Source organism: Mirounga angustirostris, unplaced genomic scaffold, assembly GCF_029215605.1.
Source record: "Mirounga angustirostris isolate CCGP_5_RB_7025 unplaced genomic scaffold, mMirAng1.0.hap1 SCAF_14, whole genome shotgun sequence".
In the NCBI taxonomy this organism is placed as follows: Eukaryota; Metazoa; Chordata; class Mammalia; order Carnivora; family Phocidae; genus Mirounga; species Mirounga angustirostris.
Window position 1 is genome coordinate 39,614,052 of NW_026991722.1, and position 20,081 is coordinate 39,634,132.

Genomic DNA, 20,081 nt, shown 5'->3' on the forward strand with positions numbered 1-20,081 from the left:
CACCACTCTTCCACATTTGTCAGTTTTTCCCCCATTCATTTTTTCCACTCATCCATATTTTTGTTAACAGTATGGACTTTGACATTCCTACTTTCTTCAGTAGATTATCATTCATTGCAGTCTTTGTGTATTGTGATGCTCAAATCGTCCCAGATTTGGCCTGTGGAGGCCAGTTCAGGCTGGCTTCAGTGACCTTTTGACACGTTCCTGTCATCTTAAGAGCACTTCTTTACTTTCCCGCACAACACAGTATTTCAAGCTCATCTTGTACCTTTCCTGCCCTAGCCCTGGAATCAGGCATTTCTCCAAGGAGCCATGATTCCTTTTAGTGGAGAATGGTTTGGGGCGCTAGGTATATTCGGTGATAGTGGGAGGAGTCTTTGCTTCTGGTCCCTTAGAAAGAACAAAGCTAAGAAATAGATGTGTGTTCATGTATACCCAATGGAGTTCCTCTTACCTTTCTTAATTCCATGTTTCTGTCTTCCGTCCACAGTGAAAACTGATTCTCAAAAGAACACATTTACTCATTTTTTATTTCTACAATATACATAAGAAGTTGTTTCAGAATCCCTGTACCCACTCTCATATGCAAAACAAATCTACCAAAAAGAACACAATATTTATTGGTCTTTTTTCCCTACTGGCAATTTGTAGTCAAAGCATTTTAAAGTTATTTGGATGATTTCTCTGTCTCTGTCCCCTGTGTGGTTAGTTTATTTACTGGCAATAAGATTGGACTCATCTGTTTCCATTTGCATTTAGCTTTCAGTTTCTTTTAACTTTTTGTTGACTTAATTTTATCTTTTGAAGATGTTAGAACATTGGCTTACCTCCTAAACATCAAAACTCTATAGCTAGGTACACTCACAGAGCTATCACTCCCTTCCACCAGTTTCCTCCCTCCCTCAAGTACCAATTTCATTGTTTTCTGGTTTATTTTTCTTGTATTCCTTTTTTTTTTTTTTTTACAAAAATAAGCAGAAAAATATATACTGATTTTTTCCAAAGGTGTAGTATACCATATAAGCTTTTATGCACTTTGGTTTTGGGGGGTTTTTTTGTTTGTTTTTTTACTTAATATATCCCGAAAGTCGTTTTCCTGTTAATTCATTGAACTCATCATTCTTGTTCTTTTTTGCGTAATACATTTTGTGTTTGTATCATAGTTTATTCAATCAATCTCCTGTGTTTGGGCATTTAGTTTGATTCTAAGATTTTGCAAATACAAATAATGCTACAATGAATAACCTGGCGCATTTGTATTTTCACACTGTTGGAGGAATGTCTTTGGACAATTTCCTAGAAGTAGGATTGGTGAATGGAGGGATAAACGTGTGCATAGTTTGGTTAGGTATTGCCAAATTCCCTGCAATAGGACTTGTATCATTTTGCATTTCTACCAGCTATGAACAAGAGTGCCTGTTTCCCCAGAGCCTCACCCACTGAGTATGTCAGGCTTTTGAATATTTATCAGTGTTCTAGATAAAGAAGTGGTATCTAAGTATAATTTTCATTTAATTATAATTATAATATAATTATAAAAGAAGTTGAACGTCTTTTCATAGATTTGAAGTCTGTTGTGTGCCCTTTTTTAGTGAATTGATATTTCATGACTTTCACCTGTTTTTGTGGAGGAGTTTTGGTCATTTTTTAAAAGTTGCTTATGTATTAGGGAGGTTCACTCTTGTGGAGATACTGCAGATATTTTCTCTCAGACCGTTACTTGATTTTTTGACTTTGTTTCTCTTGTTTCTTGCCATCCAAAAACTTTTTGAATTGGAATAACCACAAATGAGGGTTTTTGTTTTCAGATCTGAACATGTAAGATAAAGATGTAGGAACTGAAGCAGTATAGTTAAAATGAGAAAATAGACAGAAAGGTCATTTGGATAAATGGTCTCACAGTAGATGCAAATATAAGTATACAAATGTGTATGTGTTTTATAATTTTAGTACATGATCAAAGTAGCATTTCAAATCAGTGATGAAAAGAGATAGTTATTTAAGAAGTATACTGGACAGTCAGTTAACTGTTTAAGAAACTAAAGTTGGGGGTGCATAGATGGCACGATAGGTTAAGCATCCTGCTCTTGCTTCCCCCTCAGGTTGTGATCTCAGGGTCGTGAGATCAAGCCCTGTGTTGGGCTCCGCACTCAGCGCAGAGTCTGCTTAAGACTGTCTCTCTCTTTCCCTCCTCACCTCAAGTAAATAAATAAATCTTCAAGAAAAAAACTAAAGTTAGACCTCTACCTTTAATAGTCCATCAAAGAAATTTTAATTAAATCAGTTAAATAGTTAATAAATGAAACCATCAAAATCCTAGAAGAAAATATTGGCTAATCATCTCAGTTTTTCTCAACCTCAGCACTAACTGAAGTCTGGACTAGATAATTCTTTGCTGTGAGGGGCTGTTCTGTTCATTGTACCATGTTTAGCAACATACCTAGCCTCTCCCTGCTAGATATAAGTAGCACCTTCCCAGCCATGACAACCAATAAATGCCTCCAGACATGGTCAAATGTCCCCAGGGGCTGGGGAGTGGGGGCAAAATCACCCCTAACTCAGAACCACTGATAATATCATCTCAACTAGTAGAAGCATACCACCCAAGGATGAAATTACAAAGAAAAATTTTTGAAAATGTTTGCCACATAGGAAGAAAAAACTTTAGCACTTAAAGAAGTTATAAAGTTGAAATTCACCCAACAAATTGGAAAATATATAGCATAAATGACATTCACATGACATAAAAAGTAATCGATAAGATGACCATCCCAATAGAAAAATGGGTGAATGGCACAGACGTTCACAAAGGAGGAGATCTAAATGGCCAGATAAATGAATACCAAAATACATTCAACTATCCTAATAAATAAATCAAATCAAAATAAAACATGAATAAATAAATGCAGGATGCATGCTTTACCTTTAATATCGGTAAACCTTAAACTTACTTAGCATGGGTATGGAGAGACAGATAATTTCATGAAGTGGAAGAAGTATAAATAAGTGTAACATTGATGAAGCACAATAGGAGATACATATTAGACCTTTCAAATACATATCTATAGCTTTGTCCATGCAATTCTACTTCGGGGCCTTTCTCCTAAGGAAATAGTTGAACTGTAAAAAAAAATTCATTGCAGTACTATTTATAATTGCTAAACATTGGGAAAAGCCATCTGTCTAACAATAAGGAGCTAGTCAGATAAATTAAGGCTTATGCCCAGATAATCAAATACATAAGGTCAGTACTGGCAACCGACCGCTTATACTTAAACACGAGAAAATGAATATAGTGAGAAACAAAGCAACAAAATTGTGTATGTGTATTTATATATCTCCAAGATAGATGACACATCTATTTCTCTTTTTCTCTATTTATATAAAATTGTTAATACAGATTCTCTTTAGTGGCAAGACCATAGAATTTGCTCATTTTTACATTTATATTTTCTAATATTTTTGCCAGTGAACATGAATAGTTTGTATAATAAAATTAAAGAACAGGGAGAAATAAAACATTTTTACATCCTCTGTCCCAATTCCAATTTTAGAAAATTTCATAAAATTTTAATAGTAAAAAAAAAATAAGGGATTTTCCACAGTGGTGTTCATGGAAGCCTTTTTTTTTTTTTATAACTGGAAGAGAGAATAATAATAGTAATGTCCCAAAATGATTATCCACATGATAGGCTACTCTGCATAGACAAAGAAACTGGAAGAATGTTTATCAAACCATTAACCGTGCCTATTTCTGAATCAGGCCCGTGGGTGTTATTTTCTTTTTGTGTCTTTTCTCCGTATTTCCCAAATTTTTCCTCATGAACAGACTGCTCATTTCTTCAGAACAAAGTGTGTTTTTACAAGTCTAAACAAATATCTTCTTGTTACTGTTAGCCATATAAACATTATAAAAGAAACGGAGTGGCTAAATTTAGTATGGGAACAGCATTTTCCTTTTTGTATGCGTGCTTGTGTGTCTTATTGGGAGGTTCTCCACTTCTCTGTGGGAATGGACTAAAGGCAACTCACCTCAAACTTGATTTATCCTATTGTAGGTTGCTTCAGGTGAATGCAACGAGGACACCGAAGTTTATAACATCACCCTCTGTACTGGGGATGAACTCACTCTCATGGGGCAGGCAGAAATCTTGTACGCAAAGACTTTCAAGGAAAAGTCACGACTCAACACAATTTTCAAAAAGATCGGGAAGCTCAATTCCATCAGCAAGCTGGGAAAAGGCAAAATGCCATGCCTGATCTGCATGAATCATCGGACCAATGAAAGCATTAGCCTGCCATTCCAGTGCAAGGGCAGATTTAGCACCCGGAGTCCCCTGGAACTTCAGATGCAGGAGGGCGAACACACCATCCGCAACATTGTGGAGAAAACCAGGCTCCCCGTGAACGTGACTGTGCCCAGCCCTCCACCCAGGAACCCGTACGACCTCCACTTCATCCGCGAGGGGCATCGCTACAAGTTTGTGAACATCCAGACCAAGACAGTGGTGGTTTGCTGTGTGCTGCGGAACAACAAGATCCTCCCCATGCACTTCCCTTTGCATTTGTCGGTCCCCAAGTTTAGCCTTCCAGAACACTTGGTAAAGGGAGACGTGTGGCCCGAGACCCTGGTCCATCACTGGCTGGGTATCTGCCAAGAACAGTTCGACATCGACGAGTATTCCCGGGCTGTCCGAGATGTGAAAACTGACTGGAATGAGGACTGCAAGAGCCCCAAGAAGGGCCGGTGCTCTGGCCACAACCACGTGCCCAGTTCTCTTAGCTATGCCCGCGATGAGCTCACCCAGTCCTTCCACCGGCTCTCCGTCTGTGTGTATGGCAACAATCTCCATGGCAACAGTGAGGTGAACCTCCATGGCTGCAGGGACCTGGGGGGCGAGTGGGCCCCCTTTCCTCATGACATCCTGCCCTATCAGGACCTGGGTGACAGTGGGAGCGACTACCTTTTCCCGGAATCCGGTGAAGAATCGGCAGGCATCCCCGGGAAGTCAGAGCTTCCTTATGAAGAGCTCTGGCTGGAGGACGGCAAGCCCAGCCATCAGCCTCTCACGCGTTCCCTGAGCGAGAAGAGCAGATGCGATCAGTCTAGAGGGTCCGTCCGGTCCAAATGTGCGACCTCTCCTCTTCCTGTGCCCGGAACTCTGGGAGTAGCCATGAAGTCTTCAGAGATTGCCCTACCTCCACCTCCAGTGCCTCCCAAATCTGAAGCCGTAAGTCATTTCTGTTCTCTAGTGATGTGTCAGTCCTTCCATCTCTCTGCTCGGTCACCTACTAATTTATCTTCTTTCCTAATGAAAGGAAAACTTCCCAGTGGGAAATGATCGGGATGAGCAAATTGGCTTCATTTGGAGGGAAATATAAATGCCGGCTAGGTTATTTTTACCAGTTAGGAGTTCGAGTTTTTAAAACCTTGAGAGTTTTGAATAGGAAGAGGTTTAAACATGCCTTTCGCTGCTGCCTGGAGAATGGATAATAGGGAGGAGGGGGCAGACAGTGGGAGACCAGAGAAGAGGCCTTACGGTACGGGAGGTATGAAATGACGATGCCCTGAACCACAGCAGCTGGTAGCAGTGGATGGTGGGGAGCAGTGACCAGCTTCCGAACGACCCGAGAGTACTTACTGATAAATCGGGTGTGCGTAGTGAAGGAAAGAGGGAAATCAAGGAAAACTCCTAGAATTTTAGCCTGAGCAACAGAGTGGATATCAGTGCCAGTTACAGTGGTGGGGCAGACTGAAGGAAGAGTAGATTTATTTGGGGGAGAGGAGTGGGGGTGGGGATCAAGAGACATCAGCGGGGTTTCTAATCCTTCCAACTTCCCTGAAGTTACATTGAGATCAAAGCATGGTAGGTGTGCTTCTGTACATGGACACACACCAGAGCAGAACCCGAGCCAGCGTGCTTCTGTTTAACACCTTAAACAGAACTCATTCACGGCTCCAGAGGCTTCTATCAAATCTTACTGTAAAAAGGTCAGTACAGGATAGGAGAAAGGGCCCTCTGTTTTGACCATGTTCTTTCATTGACAGGCACTCTCTGAACCTTTGCTCCTTGTTTTTAATCATTGGATTTCATTATATCTGAATCGAGAAAGCATTAGAGACATTGGGTATAGTTTTGTTCATTTATTCGACAGTGTCTACTGCAAATTTTTTTCCTATCTGGCAGAATCCTTTAAAAAAAAAAAAAAAGCTTACACAAATCACAATAAATAGAAGAATTCAGAACCCATCTGACTGAAGCACATTTAGGGGGAGGATGTCTCCGCATGCATCTATTTCTCTGCTCCCCGTGGTGGTCTCAGGACACCTCTGTGGAACTCTGCAGCTGTGCAGAACCCAGTTTCAAAACCATGGAAATACTGAGTGGGATGCAAGAAATAGGACCATAAATAAGACCTGCACTCTGGACTCTGGTATCTTTCAATTTTATAGGGAAGTTAACAAATGAAATGCAATGACTGTCATACAAGTTAAAATGTGATAAACAACAGAAGAGAGATAGACACGATGTGTGGGAATTCAGAGGAGAAAGAAACTTCTCGTTGGGTGATGCATGAGAGAAGTCATCATGGAGATAATGGCATTTTAAATGAGCTGAGGGAACATGCATGAGTTAAAAGAGCAGAGATGAGAAAGAAGGACATTCCAGACAGAATAGCATGAGCAAAGGTATGGAAGGAAGCTGGGACAGACAGGTGAGGGAAAACAGAAAGTGCTGTTGAGTTGGTAGAATAGGGTGACTAGAATGTATGGAAGGGGAGTGATGGCTGAAAAGGCTGGAGCCAGGTCATGGACAGCCCTGAATGTTGGGCAGGCATCCTGCTTAGCTGTCCATGCAGGGACCTCATTGCTACAGAGTTTCCTGAGGGGGACTCCTCCCCCACCCCGGCTGTTTGCTCTAAGATGCAGGAACTCCCCAGAGATTGCAGACCTGGATTTTACCTTGCTCGTTGGAGGATCTTCTGTAGACCTCAAGACACAAGCCCAGAGATCCCAGTACCTAGTAGGGGCTGTGGGAAATTTCGGGGAAGTTTTGGTGAAGTTTAGAGTCCTTGGTATTTTTATTCATGTCAGAGGATATTCCCCCACTCCAACCCACCCCCAAAAAAGCAGGTAAAAAGTAAGGGGACAGTCCTCCTGGAAAGTAAGCAGTGGTCAGTGTGTCTCAACTCAACTATGTATTTGATGTTACTGGAAGCTTGGAACCCTGATCTTCAATAGGAGTGTGACCAGGTGAGCTGTTCCTATAGAACTTTGGTCCTACTTGGCACATAGTGGGAACTCATGTTTGTCAGATGATTGATTGACTCATCCATAATGGTCATACCCAAAGTCATTATGTAACTAAGTCTAGAAATAGGAAGCTAGCGTCAGTTGTTTTTTCTATGGTGTAATAAAAGATGAGTAAGAACATAAATATTAAGAGGCTGTGTTCTTGACCTTGGTACTAAAAAATATGAGAGTTAAATTTGAAAGCAAAAGCAAATTTCACAGGAGGAGATTTTGGTCTCTAGTCTCAGATGTAATGTCTTACAAGAGAGTCTTTTCAGAGCATGTCCAGTGTTTATAGAATGCTATAATCTTAAAAAAATTTTTTTAAACACCTGAAATCACTTAATTTACTTTAAAAAATTAGGCATTTCCAATGAAGTCATATATTTTCTTGGCTCTGTGACCATGAAATGAGTTTTCCATTTTTAGGAACTATGTGGGATCCAAAGAAATGTCATAATTGTTAGATGTGGCTTCAGCTTGTAATTTTCAAAAGGGAACTTTAATGGGGCATAAATTCAAGCGTTCCCACAGAATTAAATAAAACTTCTCTGGAAAGTTATACTGGAGTGAGTCCTGGGAGAAAGACATACCATGTACCTAACAGCTATCCTGCCTGATAATTAAATACAGTGATAAGCTTTCAAGTGAGACATCATCTGGGAAGGTGACAACTCCCACCAGGTCTTTAGGGACAGAAGGTGCTGGAGCAATGGAACAGAGTCAAAGAAAGCATGTCTTTCATAGTAAGGGAAGCAAAGCTGGTACTTGGCAAATGCAGTCTACTTGCCACAGTGCATGACCCATTCGTGTTAACATCCAGGGATAGAATGGCTCCATTGCATGTCCACCTGTCCCTTTTCTCCTAATTCTTCTCTTCCTCCTTCCCTTCCTATTTCAGTGTCTGAAGTCATAACACGTACTTGTGCTCTGTCTCCAGCACATTTTGGTGGCCTTTGTTTCTTTCTGTGACCGTGAGAATAAATCTTTCCCCTTCAGCGATAACGCTTACTGTGTTTCCCGCATTGTGCTGCAATTCTAATTAGAGGCATGTAACATCACTTTAAGACCCGTGGATTTGAGGGGCGCCTGGGTGGCTCAGTCGGTTAAGCATCCAACTCTTGATCTCAGCTCAGGTCTTGATCTCAAGGACATGAGTTCAAGCCCCGCGCTGGGCGCCATGCTGGGTGTGAAGCCTACTTTAAAAAAAAAAAAAAAAAAAAAGGAGCCATGGATTTGAATCCTCCTCACCCTTAAATAGTAGCTTCATACCTTTGGCAAAATATTTAACCTCCCTGAGTCAGTTTCCGTGGGGAGAATAACAGCTTCTTCATTGCATTGTTGTACTGTGCAAAGTACTTGGCACTGTTCCCTGGCACTTGGTAAGCACTCAGTAAATAGTAGCCGTAACTCAATATGGGACAGGTTCCAATTTAGGGTCAGATGGAAAACGATTTTTTGGGAGGTTTTTTCCCTCAGTCCTTTCTTAATGAGGGTGTAAGACCTCTTCAAAGAGTCAAGGAGGCTGACGGGAACAGGCCCATCTCCCTCCATAGTCAGCCCAGCACCCAGGCAGGGGCCCTTTGTCCCCACATTCCAAAAGCATGTGTGATAGTTTCATTTTACTGGTCTCTGAGATATTACAAAAACCTAATTGGGTTTAAAAATAACAAAACATTCTTCCCATCTGAGGCACGATTATTGCTAATTAAAATATCCATTTGATAAGCTAGGTGTTAATGTTATAGTTACCCAGCTGTGGAGCCAGATTTGTACTCATCAAAGAGGTACAGAAATGCTCAGCATCCTGGACCCCAGTAATGTCGAATCCTTTCATGGGGGCAGTTGGGGTTTTGAAGAGCTTTAGAGCACCTGGGAAAAAGCCACATGTAGCCCTAAGGCTGCAAGCTCACGTCAAGAAACTGAAATTCCCAGACAAACCTGAATAGAAATATTAAGACTAACAAGTTGCTGGGACGCCTGGGTGGCTCAGTCGGTTAAGCGTCTGCCTTCAGCTCAGGTCATGATCCCAGGGTCCTGGGATCGAGCCCCACATCGGGCTCCCTGCTCAGGGGGGAGCCTGCTTCTCCCTCTGCCTGCCGCTCCCCCTGTTCATGCTCTCGCTCCCCCTGTTCATGCTCTCCCTCCCCCGCCCCTGACAAATAAATAATAAATAAATAAATCTTTAAAAAAAAAAAAAAAAAGACTAACAAGTTGTCCTGGCAAATTCTGTTCCTCAGCATGGCTAGGCTAGGTCACGGTGTAACCAGGTGTCACCACCTGGAGGTATCCACCCTACAGAATTAGGGACCTCACATGACTACCAAAGTTAGGAAAAAAGCTATAAAAAGATGTTTGTTTATAAACTAAGGGAAGTGGCTGTGAGAACTGATTTGACTGAGTTTTTATATTATTTTTTCTTTGGGCTTTTGCCCTGTATCAAATGTTAGCATTAGAAAAGGCATTAAAAGCCAGATTTTCTTAAATAAATCTGACATGGTAATATTCAGGTTTAGGTACTAAAAAGATTAATCTGGAAGTGACTATTTATTTTTCAAAGTAATTGCTCTACAAAAAGATTCGCTCAGGATTCCACTAATTAATGAGGTCTCCTAAGGCATTTGACATTTAATTAATTTTAATTACGACTTTTGAGGAGTACTCTGAGAGCAAGCCATACCTGCATTCCCATTTGTTAATTGAAATAAGGACTAAATTATTACTGTGTTTTGGTAATTTTGAAACTAATTGCCTCTGGTTTTGTGTAGGTTATTTGTTTTTAAATGAAACCTTCTAAACCAAGAAGTGTTTTTCTCCTGTGTCCGTTTGAAAGTCTCAATGATGAGAATGCTAATAATTATAATATTCTGTGGGATAGCTCTTGTTTTCAGATCTGCACTCTTGAGTACCATTTGCACAAAATCACATTAATGTGAAGGTTATATACTGTTTAAATAGATCTATCATGTATTATACTCCTTGCTCAGAAAAGGGCTTTATTCTCTCCCCCAGTGGCATATTCCTTCTTCTGAGTCCAAAAAGCACCCTAGAATTTAAACAAGTATTCTTTTCAGAACCACTTGCCCTTCTTGCCGCCCAGTAAGTGGCCTCCGCCTTGCCTCCCTTGCCTGAGGCTGGGAGATTGGAGGTCATTTCAAACCTAGGTCTGTCTTTAGGTCCTTATCGTCAGTGTATAAAACTGGAAGGAAAAAAAAAAGTATTCATCTAAGAATCAGGATTTTGACTGTAAATCACATCTACCCTTGAGTAATTAATCACATAGAGTTTCATTTATTGCTATTTTGTCATTATAAACTTTCATTTCTGTTCGGCTGAAAATATCCTGATGGGTATGTGACAGGGTTATGAACTCTTTGTATAAAAGCCTCTTTATAAATAAGATTTCTTAAGGCTGTAATGATTTTGTTATCTGGGAGAGGGAGTGTGGGAAGCAATATAAAATCCAGGGCAGAGGGCAGGCACTGAAGGCAAAGTTGCAAAGTTCAAGGAAGCATGGTTACAAAACTCCTTTCTTTCGATTGCTGACATTATCCTGAAGTTGGCTTTTTAGAGTAGAAAATTCACAGTACAGGTGAGTCCAGTTGTAGATCAAGCTCACTTAAAGTATCTGGGTATTTTCTGAATCATTGTCAACAAAGAAACAAAATGATCCTTACCCCGCCTAAGTGATGCTGAAATCTCTTCGGTGACTGCCCACGATTCTAAGCAGCATGATCTTTGAGACAGAAGATTTTCACCCTCAGGCATGTGATGGTATGTTTTAAACCACAGACAAGGGAAGTGTATGTCCTTGTCAGCAGGTGTCTCCAGATCCATTGCCATGGATTTAAAAGTTGAGTACACTGTGATAAAATTGATTTTTCCCCCAAAAAGATGGCTACACGAAAGATGTCACAGTAAGTGTTCCATTTACTTTTCTTAAGCAGTCTCTTCGGTCCAGTTAGTGAAAAGGTATAAAAAGTGTTATTTCTTCCAGAGAAGACAAGTAGAGAGTTCCAAGAAATGAAAACTTTCCAAGGAATATTATACCAACCCCCCCCATCCCTACATTGTGCTGTTTCATAAACACTTGGTGTGTCTTTGGTTTCTTGTATTCTTTTAATCCCTAGAAGTGTGAGAAAAACTTAATGTCACAGGAGAAAGAAATTAGATCATAGGTAATGTATATAAAATGCTCTAATTATGTGTAACAAACGTTACATATAATAAACATACATTAACAAATACATGTAACCTTGTTTTCAAACCATGCAATAATGAGCTTTGTTACTTTGATTAGATTCTCATGCATTTCTTTTAACGTGTGGCTATTTAGGGAGAAGACCTTCTTGTCCATTTTTCACAAATGATTGGTCCTTTACACTGTGCTCAGTTCCCTCCCAGCCACACGGAGTTAGAGCTGAAGGGAGCGGAGAGGGGAAAGGACAGTTAATTGCTATTCCCGGAGTCAGGAAAGCAAGTTAAACTTCATAGACCGTGTTCTGAAAATGAAGAAAATAGTCCCATTCTATGACGCGTTTGATTTCAACCAAAGATTGGGGTTGGGTTTTGACTTTGTTGACCACCTTCACTTAGAAACATAAACTTTCCTAAGTCATTCATTCTCTTGGGTGTGTGTTCCATCTTTGCTCTGGCTATTAGACAGTAAGTTACCCTTAATTTCTTTCCTAGCTTTACAGTGGCCAGTGATGGAATGGCTAAGGCAGGAAGCAATGGAAAAATGTCTGTTCTCCTCTCTGTCTTCTTAAATGAAGGGAAAGCATGGGTCCTAGGAGTCAGTAAGCACTTCCAGAAGGCTTCCAGGTTATTATGTGTGTGCATGTATATACCCGGGCACATTTTTAAAGTTTCTTCCAAGCTTAGGGAGAAAAAAGCCATGCCTTCTTCAATCCACTGTCCCTTTCTAATAACCGCCTCTTTCTTCTTTTCTAGTCAGTATTCTTGAAAAGAGTGATGTGCCCTCCTGAGTCCACCCTCACCTCCTGTTCTGCCTTTGACTCACTGGAATCTGTCTTCCAGGCTTTTTACTTTTTCTTTTTCTTTTTTTTTTTTTTCATTCTGATTTCTTTTGCTTAAGAGCTGCAGTGACCTGCTAACTCTCACATATCTTCCAGATCTTTCCTGACTTCCTGACATGTTCTCATCCTTACACCGCCATTCTGCTGTCCTCCCCTCCCTTCACTCCTTTGACACCATTTGGGCAGGGTTCTGCTTGGGGACTGCTAAAATAGAGTCACTCGTTTCCTCCTTCTTTGTCTCCTCTTCTGCCCATTCCTTAGGGGTTCAGCCTGCTTTGCTTCTCATCTGAGATCCCAGTGCCACCATCACGCAGATCCTGTTGGTAGAGCATCAAACTCAAGCTTAGTATTTTCAAAACAGAACTCCTTGGCTTCTCCCAAGCTCTGTTCTTCCTTCTAAGTTTCTTTGTCTGATAAATGGCACCAGTACTTGCCTCATCATTGAAGCCCCCAGACCCAAGCATCACATTGGTGGGGGTTTTTTTCATGCTTCTGTGCCTTTTGCACACTCATAATTCCTTCTTCCTGAAGACTTTCTCAGTACAACTTCCTATGAATTCATTCTTCTTCTGTCACCTTGAATAAATTAATGGTGCTCCTACTAACCTTTGCTCTTATACTTCTGTTATTACAGAACCAATTTGTGTCTTGATTATATGTTTGTCTCCCTTCTTCCCAACTAATTCCATGAGCTTACTCATTTTTGTATACATAACAGTAGCTCAGTGAGCATGTGATAGGCACTCAACATACATTTGAACAAATCAATAGCAAAATGGAATTAATGTAGTGTGTAGGAAAAGGGAAAGGGTTGGCCATGTTCTTCAGACATTTAGGGACAGTGGAAGTAGATAGTGGCTCTGATCTCAGCTCTTAGTCCCCACACACCTTTTACAGCTTACTTCAAACCCTGACTATTAAATTATGTCAGTGTGTTAGATGGCAGTCATGTGAATAGGCCTTGTACACTAAAGAAAGGTGACTAGAGAGTGTTCTAGAAAGAGCAGAACTCACCATTTCTGCCTTTCAATAAATTACCTTTATATTTAGCCCTGCATTAGCAGTCTGCTGCATGAATGCTAAGTTTTCTTAATCCTGAGTAGCGGTGTCTTACATTTGATAAGAATGTAATCATTGAGCATTTTACGAAAGGGAAGGCCCTGCAGTGAAGGAGCAAGGATGAGATAATTGTACTGGAGATGGAATTGCTGGAAAGAGGAAGATTGGTTGATTGATTTTCAGAGAGAAATTGTGTGTGTGTGCATGCGAGCGGGGGCAGGGTGGGTGGGCAGAGGGAGAGAGAGAGAGAGAGAGAGAGAGAATCTCAAGCAGACTCCCTGCTGAGTGCAGAGCCCAACTCAGGGCTGATCCCATGACCCTGAGGTAATGACCTGAGCTGAAATCAAGAGTCAGACACTCAGCTGACTGAGCCACCCAGGCGCCCCGGAAAGAAGAGCTTAGGCCAGAGAATTCATGAAGCAAGGCTCTGGGGACAGCAGGGAGCCAGCTCTCCCTGCTGCCACCTGAGTCCATGTTGTGTTCGTTGACGCTGTCCTAACCAGCAGGAGCCAGGAGCTTGTCTTCAAACACCCAAACTACTCGTAACCAGAAATGATCAACCAGTAGCAAAGGTCATGCATAATCTGTGATAGTAACGCCAGCCCGTCGCTCAGGACTAGTGTTGGAGGTTTACTCCTGATAATCCAGGTACCTCACCCTCCCGTGCTGCCCTACATGTTGTGTTGGACAGGAAGAGAAGGACTCTAGTCCGCCAGCCATCCTGTATTCTGTAATATCCTCATTGAGAATAGTAATTTTTCGGGGGGGTTGACAATTTCCCAGTTTAGAAATACCGTCTTTGTCATTTTCACACTCCTGCTATGCCCAGTGTGGTGGGGGTAGAGTTGAGCGTGGTCATATGTGACAGGTCTTCTGGCACACTTTTTCTCGAGATCGACGCTAATATGAGGACACACAAAAAATTAACATCCAGCCCAAATGACTTATCAATAACAATTTCCACATAAAAATATAAAAGGCATTCTTACAGTATACATTTTAAAATAAAAGTGCCTTTTTGTTGTATTTTTTTGTGACATCTGTTAACCTCTACCTAGCATTCTGTGGGACATATTTGTACCCGAGGTGACAAATCCCCAAACTCTGTCATCCACAGGGTACCAATAACAACAATGACAGTCCCTACCATTTTCACTTGCAGACTAATTGACTATACATGGAAAGTAAGTAAATATAAACAGTGTGAGCTGAGTTCAGAAGCAGTGACACGTACAGGTGGCCACGTGCAGTGGTCTCAGACCAAGCATGTAATGTTTGGGACTGAGCCTTAGGAAGTGGCATTTAGGAAGAGACAGGCAGTAACCACAGCAGAGAGGAACAGTCAAGGACAGGCGTGTCCAGGCGACACTGAACCTGCCTCTTTGGATGGACCTGTGCTCATATAGAGGAGTGGTGGGAGAAATAACTAGAAAGATGGAATAAGATGGAGTAATTTCTGTAGCTACCAAATATAGCCAGAAAGACTGCAGAAGCCTTCAGTGGGAAGCAGGGGAGGCTGAACTTTATCCAGCAATCAGAGGGTGCCACTGGAGATGGGAAGTAACGTGATGAAAGCCACATGCTGAAACTTTTACAAGGAATCCACTGAAAATGTAGCACTTGAAAGTGGAATTGAATATGAGGGAAACTGGAAATAGGGTGATTGGCCATCCAGTCTTGTAAATTGCTTTTTATTGTCAGATAAAATTCATTTCAAAAAGAACTACACTGCTCTTGGATATATATGTTCCATGTTGAATCCAATCAAGAAGCAAAGTAGAACAATTACTGTTATAAGGGCGTAGGAGGTAGGAAGTACGATGGCACAGTAAACCCTCACTATTTGTAACTTCTGGATCCCAAAATGTATATATTTTACCAAAGCGTATAGTTTTTCCCATAAACTGCATATGACTTCATTTGAGAATCCGCAGCAGTAAGTTGAAAGCAATAAAGTTGGGGGCTCCTGGCTGGCTCATTGGTAGAGCATGCAACTCTTGGTCTCGGGGTTGTGAGTTCGAGCCCCAGGCTGGGTGTAGGGACGACTTAAAACAAAATCTTTCAAACAGAAAGAAAGGAAGTAACAAGTTAAACGCAACATGTAGAGAGCAGGTGGTCAGCTGTGCTGAGCGCCAAGCGGCCCTAACACACTTGCTTGGAGCTGCACAAGCTGGCCCTTTTGTACCTCTACAAAGTTACACCTGAATTCTTGTCATGGGCCAGGTCTTTTTAAAGTCGTTTTTGTTTTTGTTTTTGTTTTTGTTTTTGTTTTCAACTACCCTTTCTCCAAAATGGATTTCAAATCAGCCTGATTCTTTGCCACTAGACTCACAATGACACCCAAACAGCCCTCTCCTCACAAGGGAAGAGAACCTTTCTCTGGCCTTCTAGTAGCATCTCTTCACTGACTCCACCCCATCTCCTAAGAGCGAGAAACACACACACACACACACACACACACACATACACACACTCTGTTACTCCTTTCAGGAGTCCTGTGGCCACCCCAAACACTTCCTTTATCTCTGATATAGTCTGGAGTTTAGCTATAAACACTCCAGTTCGCCATAGCTCACCTCCCCGGGCCCTGTGCCCTACAAATGCTTCTTTCCACTACTTCCTCTCCACACCTCCTCTCATGTGGGAAACCTATTGGAAAGCTCTTCGGGACTGCCCCATTATAGAAGAGGATGGCAGAACCGGCTCAAAGTGACCTTAGTTAGAAGAACAGGAAGAGGGGACTTCCCATAGGTCACAGGTGGCCGCTTTTCTGTGTTCCAAGACCTAAGTCAGTCAGTTACTTTGAATTAAAATGCATATTGTCATGGACATCTCAGCATATCATAACTGACATCTAGGTAAGTGAGCCCTAATGAAACGTCACAGTTAGTGACTACTTTCAGAACTTAGAAATTTCTAAATCAAATTCAGCATTAACCATGTTCTCCTGTGCTTTTCTCTAACCCAGTATTGAAAAGGGACTGTTTATTTTAAAAATTAAAAAGCTATAGGACAGGCTCCTTATCTTACGTTTTCCATTCCTGTTACCATAAGCATAAACAGAATCAGGCACAGGTATAATAAAGTAACACCCATCCATCCTAGATTCTATAGATAGTCCCTAAGAAAGAAAAGAAACATAGTTGGCTCCTGTACAAATCACTAACAAGACGGAAGCTGACTCACTATCCTGGTTACTTATTTTGTAACCAATATATACTCCTGAAAGCCAGCCAGTGGGGTAACCCGGCCAGAGGTTTTCAGTGTCCTAGTTGATTCTCAGCTCCTTAAGAAAAGGAGACCCTCCGGAGGCGCCTGGGTGGCTCAGTTGTTAAGTGTCTGCCTTCAGCTCAGGTCATGATCCCAGGGTCCAGTCATGATCCCAGGGTCCTGGGTTCGAGCCCCACATCAGGTTCCCTGCTCAGCCAGGAGCCTACTTCTCCCTCTCCCGCTCCCCCTGCTTGTATTCCCTCTCTAGCTGTCTCTCTCTCTCTGTGTCAAATAAATAAATAAATAAAATCTTAAAAAAGAAAAGAAAAGGAGACCCTCCAGTGGTGCAGGAGTTCCTGCCCCCCGCCCCCCGCCCCGAGCCAGCTGAATAATCCTCTCTCTCTTCCTTATCCAAACCCACGTCCTCCCAGATTTTCTTTCTGTAGTCATCCACTACCTCTTTTCTAAAAACTCAAAAGGGAAAAGCCTACAGCTATTGGAGAAGAGAATCTGCTGCTCAGAATACTTCATTTCAACCTAAAGAGCTTTTCCAAATGAAAAACGATCACCAGTGGGTCCCAATAACCAGGGCTATGGGTCCTCCGGGTGGGAGCAATGATCCTCTGTGCTAGGAAGAAATGCAACAGATGAGACTTTTTAAATTGCTTCCATTTCACTTAGAACTGAGGTTTGCGTGGTCATGTGACTTTCCGTAGCGTCTGGTTTTTTCTGGCAAGCGGCTCAGGTCTGGGAAGCCAGTTAGAGGCCCAGTGTGCCGTGTAGGTGTAGCGGATGCAATGGCACGTGAACCTATTTTATTTGGTCTTAAGCAAACCCAATACCAAAGCTAATGGAAGCTTGCTGTTTCATTGTCCTCATTACCCCAGAGCTGCGGGGACAGAAAGAAATTGAAGGCAAAGGTGAAAAAATTGTTGGGAACACGGCTTAAAAGCAGGCAAGGACCTTTCTGACGAAGTCGGAATTGGCTGTTTTTACCTGTGTGGCTTCTGGTAGACTAGCAGAACCGGGTATAAACTGCCCCCTGCTGCCTGACACAGAGAAGTACATTTAAAAATGTCCGCTTCATTAAAAAGAACCCTATTCTCGAATGCCTCTGTGACTGGAACAGAAAAGGAGGGTGGGGGGGTAACAGCCCGCAGACTCATACAAGCCATGGACCTCACAGGTCACCTAATCCTCTCCCAGGTGAGGCCGAAGGAAGTCAGAGGCAGCTCTCATGAAAAGTGCTGTTTGGGGTTCGGAGGTCGGCCTCACTACTCCATCTGCAGCCTTGTTCCAGCAGCATCCGTGACACCCGGGAGCTAGTTAGAAATGCAGGTTCCTGGGCCCCGCCCTAGGTCTACTGAGTCAGAGTCTGCCCTTTGAGAAGATCCCGGGTGATTCACATGCACACTTAGGAGTGGGAAGCCCTGCACATAACTTCAGAAGGAGCCTCCACCCTGGAGAAGAGCCTCCAGTCCCGAAGGTTTGGATCACACTGAATTCAGTTTGAACAGGGGATAAACACAACCCAGTAGAAGAGTTTGATCCTCTATTAAGATCATAATTGCCTTACGTCCTTATTTTCTTAATACTTCCGTTTTACACAGCTCACACGTCACTGGCCTTTGAACTCACTGTCGTTCACGTTACTGGCCACGGTTCAGTGGCCACTGGCGTTTGCCACGCAGTCCCCTTGAAAATCGGTCTGTCCCGCCAAGTTCGTGACAGGCGTGGATTTGATCTCGGGCAGCACCTGTGTTTATCATCCTCCTCACGTGCTGCGGTCTTCTCGCTCCACCCGCCTTATGCCCCTGCCGTTACTGTTTTAAGAGTAGCAACTTGACCCGTTGTCAGTCTGTTGCTAACCCAGAGTGTTCTTTTCCGCGCCAGGTCAGGGAAGAGTGCCGGCTCCTGAACGCCCCTCCTGTTCCACCCCGAAGCGCAAAGCCTTTGTCCACAAGCCCCTCGGTCCCTCCTCGTACGGCCAAGCCAGCTCGGCAGCAGACTCGCTCTCCCAGCCCCACCCTGTCCTACTATTCGTCAGGGCTGCACGACATGTAAGTCTTAACGCCAGGGCACGCGTCTTCTTGTCGGCCAGCTCACCGCTTCTTGAGAACAGAGCCAAGGGTAGCTGTAGCCTGGGCAGGAGGTGGGAGAGGAAGTGTTCTTTAAACACAAAAGGATTTCGCTGGAAAAGCATGATGGGGCCCCTGTTGGTTTCAAGCGAGGATGGAAGAACCAGTGTCCTAGGAAGAAAAGAAACCACAGTGTAGGTGAGAAACTCCGCGACAAAGGCTGGCTGGATTCTCTTTAAAGCAAGCCACGGAGTGCCACCAGCTCTCACAGACCAGCCTCTCGTTCTTTCCACTCCCACTTCTGCACAAGCAGACAACAGCACCTTCAACCGGGACCTAGAGTTGAAAGGGTCCTGTTGGCTCTGCTCTGCCTTTCCAACCATTACGGGAATCCCTTCTTGACCGCTGCGGTCTGGTAGCCATTCGCTTCTGTCTGGATCCTTCCAGTGCTGTGAGCTCCTTCTTTTGCACTGCAGCTCATTCCATCGTTGGCAAACGCCAGTGATTTTTTTTGGTAATCTTTCCCTATATCCAGTTGAAATCTATCTCCACATAAGTTTCAACTGTTTCTTACCTCTGGAAAAAAAAAAAAAAATAGATCCTCCCTGCTTCTCTTTGTCAGCCTGTGAACAATTTGAAGTCAGCTAAGATGTAAGTCTTCTCTTCTCCAGAGAGATCGCCTCAGTTCCTCCAGCTATTTCCCCTGGCATCGCTGCCTGGTCCCTCATCAGCCTGGTCACCCCACCTCTGAGCATACCCTGGCTTCCCTGTCACTCTTAAAATATGGCCCCCAAGTTGAAGGCACTGCTCCATGTCTGGTCTTCACCATGTAAAATAGCTCTCTTTTGCAGTTATTCTTTGTTCTCTGGACGTTGAAATCCTTATGCTAGTTTTACTCAGTTGAATAGAAGCCAAGGCAAGCATTGTGTTTGACGCATCTCTTCTCACCTCAGACTTTGGGATGGAAATAGAGTCATAGGTGCTGGTGCTGTAGTCTTGTCACATGGCCCAAGGATGACAGGCACGAGGCCCCATCTGCAGCTCTCATGCCACCCTGACCTGCTGCAGACATTACTCATCATTCACACGACCTATTGGTGATAAGCCTAAACATGGCTTAAGAATTTTTCTCATCGTGGGGCGCCTGGGTGGCTCAGTCGTTAAGCATCTGCCTTCGGCTCAGGTCATGATCTCAGGGTCCTGGGATCGAGTCCCGCATCGGGCTCCCTGCTCGGTGGGAAGCCTGCTTCTCCCTCTCCCACTCCCCCTGCTTGAGTTCCCTCTCTCGCTGTGTCTCTCTCTGTCAAATAAATAAATAAAATCTTAAAAAAAAAAAAAAAGAATTTTTCTCATCGTAAAGATCCAGACCCACTCACAGTGATTTTCTTGTTAGTTAAA

The 20,081-nt window shown here is 42.9% G+C and overlaps 1 protein-coding gene across 8 annotated transcripts in view; it reads left to right on the top strand.

The window, feature by feature from the left end:
• GAREM1 (GRB2 associated regulator of MAPK1 subtype 1) overlaps nucleotides 1-20,081 on the top strand; it is a 211,038-nt gene that overhangs the window by 170,131 nt on the left and 20,826 nt on the right. For all 8 annotated transcript variants that reach the window (XR_010407270.1, XR_010407269.1, XM_064577773.1 and 5 more), the window contains 2 exons: nucleotides 4,062-5,234; nucleotides 18,499-18,665. Coding sequence is in view for 6 of the 8 variants with exons in the window: in XM_064577773.1 (XP_064433843.1) it covers nucleotides 4,062-5,234; nucleotides 18,499-18,665 (1,340 nt within the window). In the remaining 2 variants the exon portion in view is untranslated. The remainder of the gene's footprint in view (nucleotides 1-4,061; nucleotides 5,235-18,498; nucleotides 18,666-20,081) is intronic.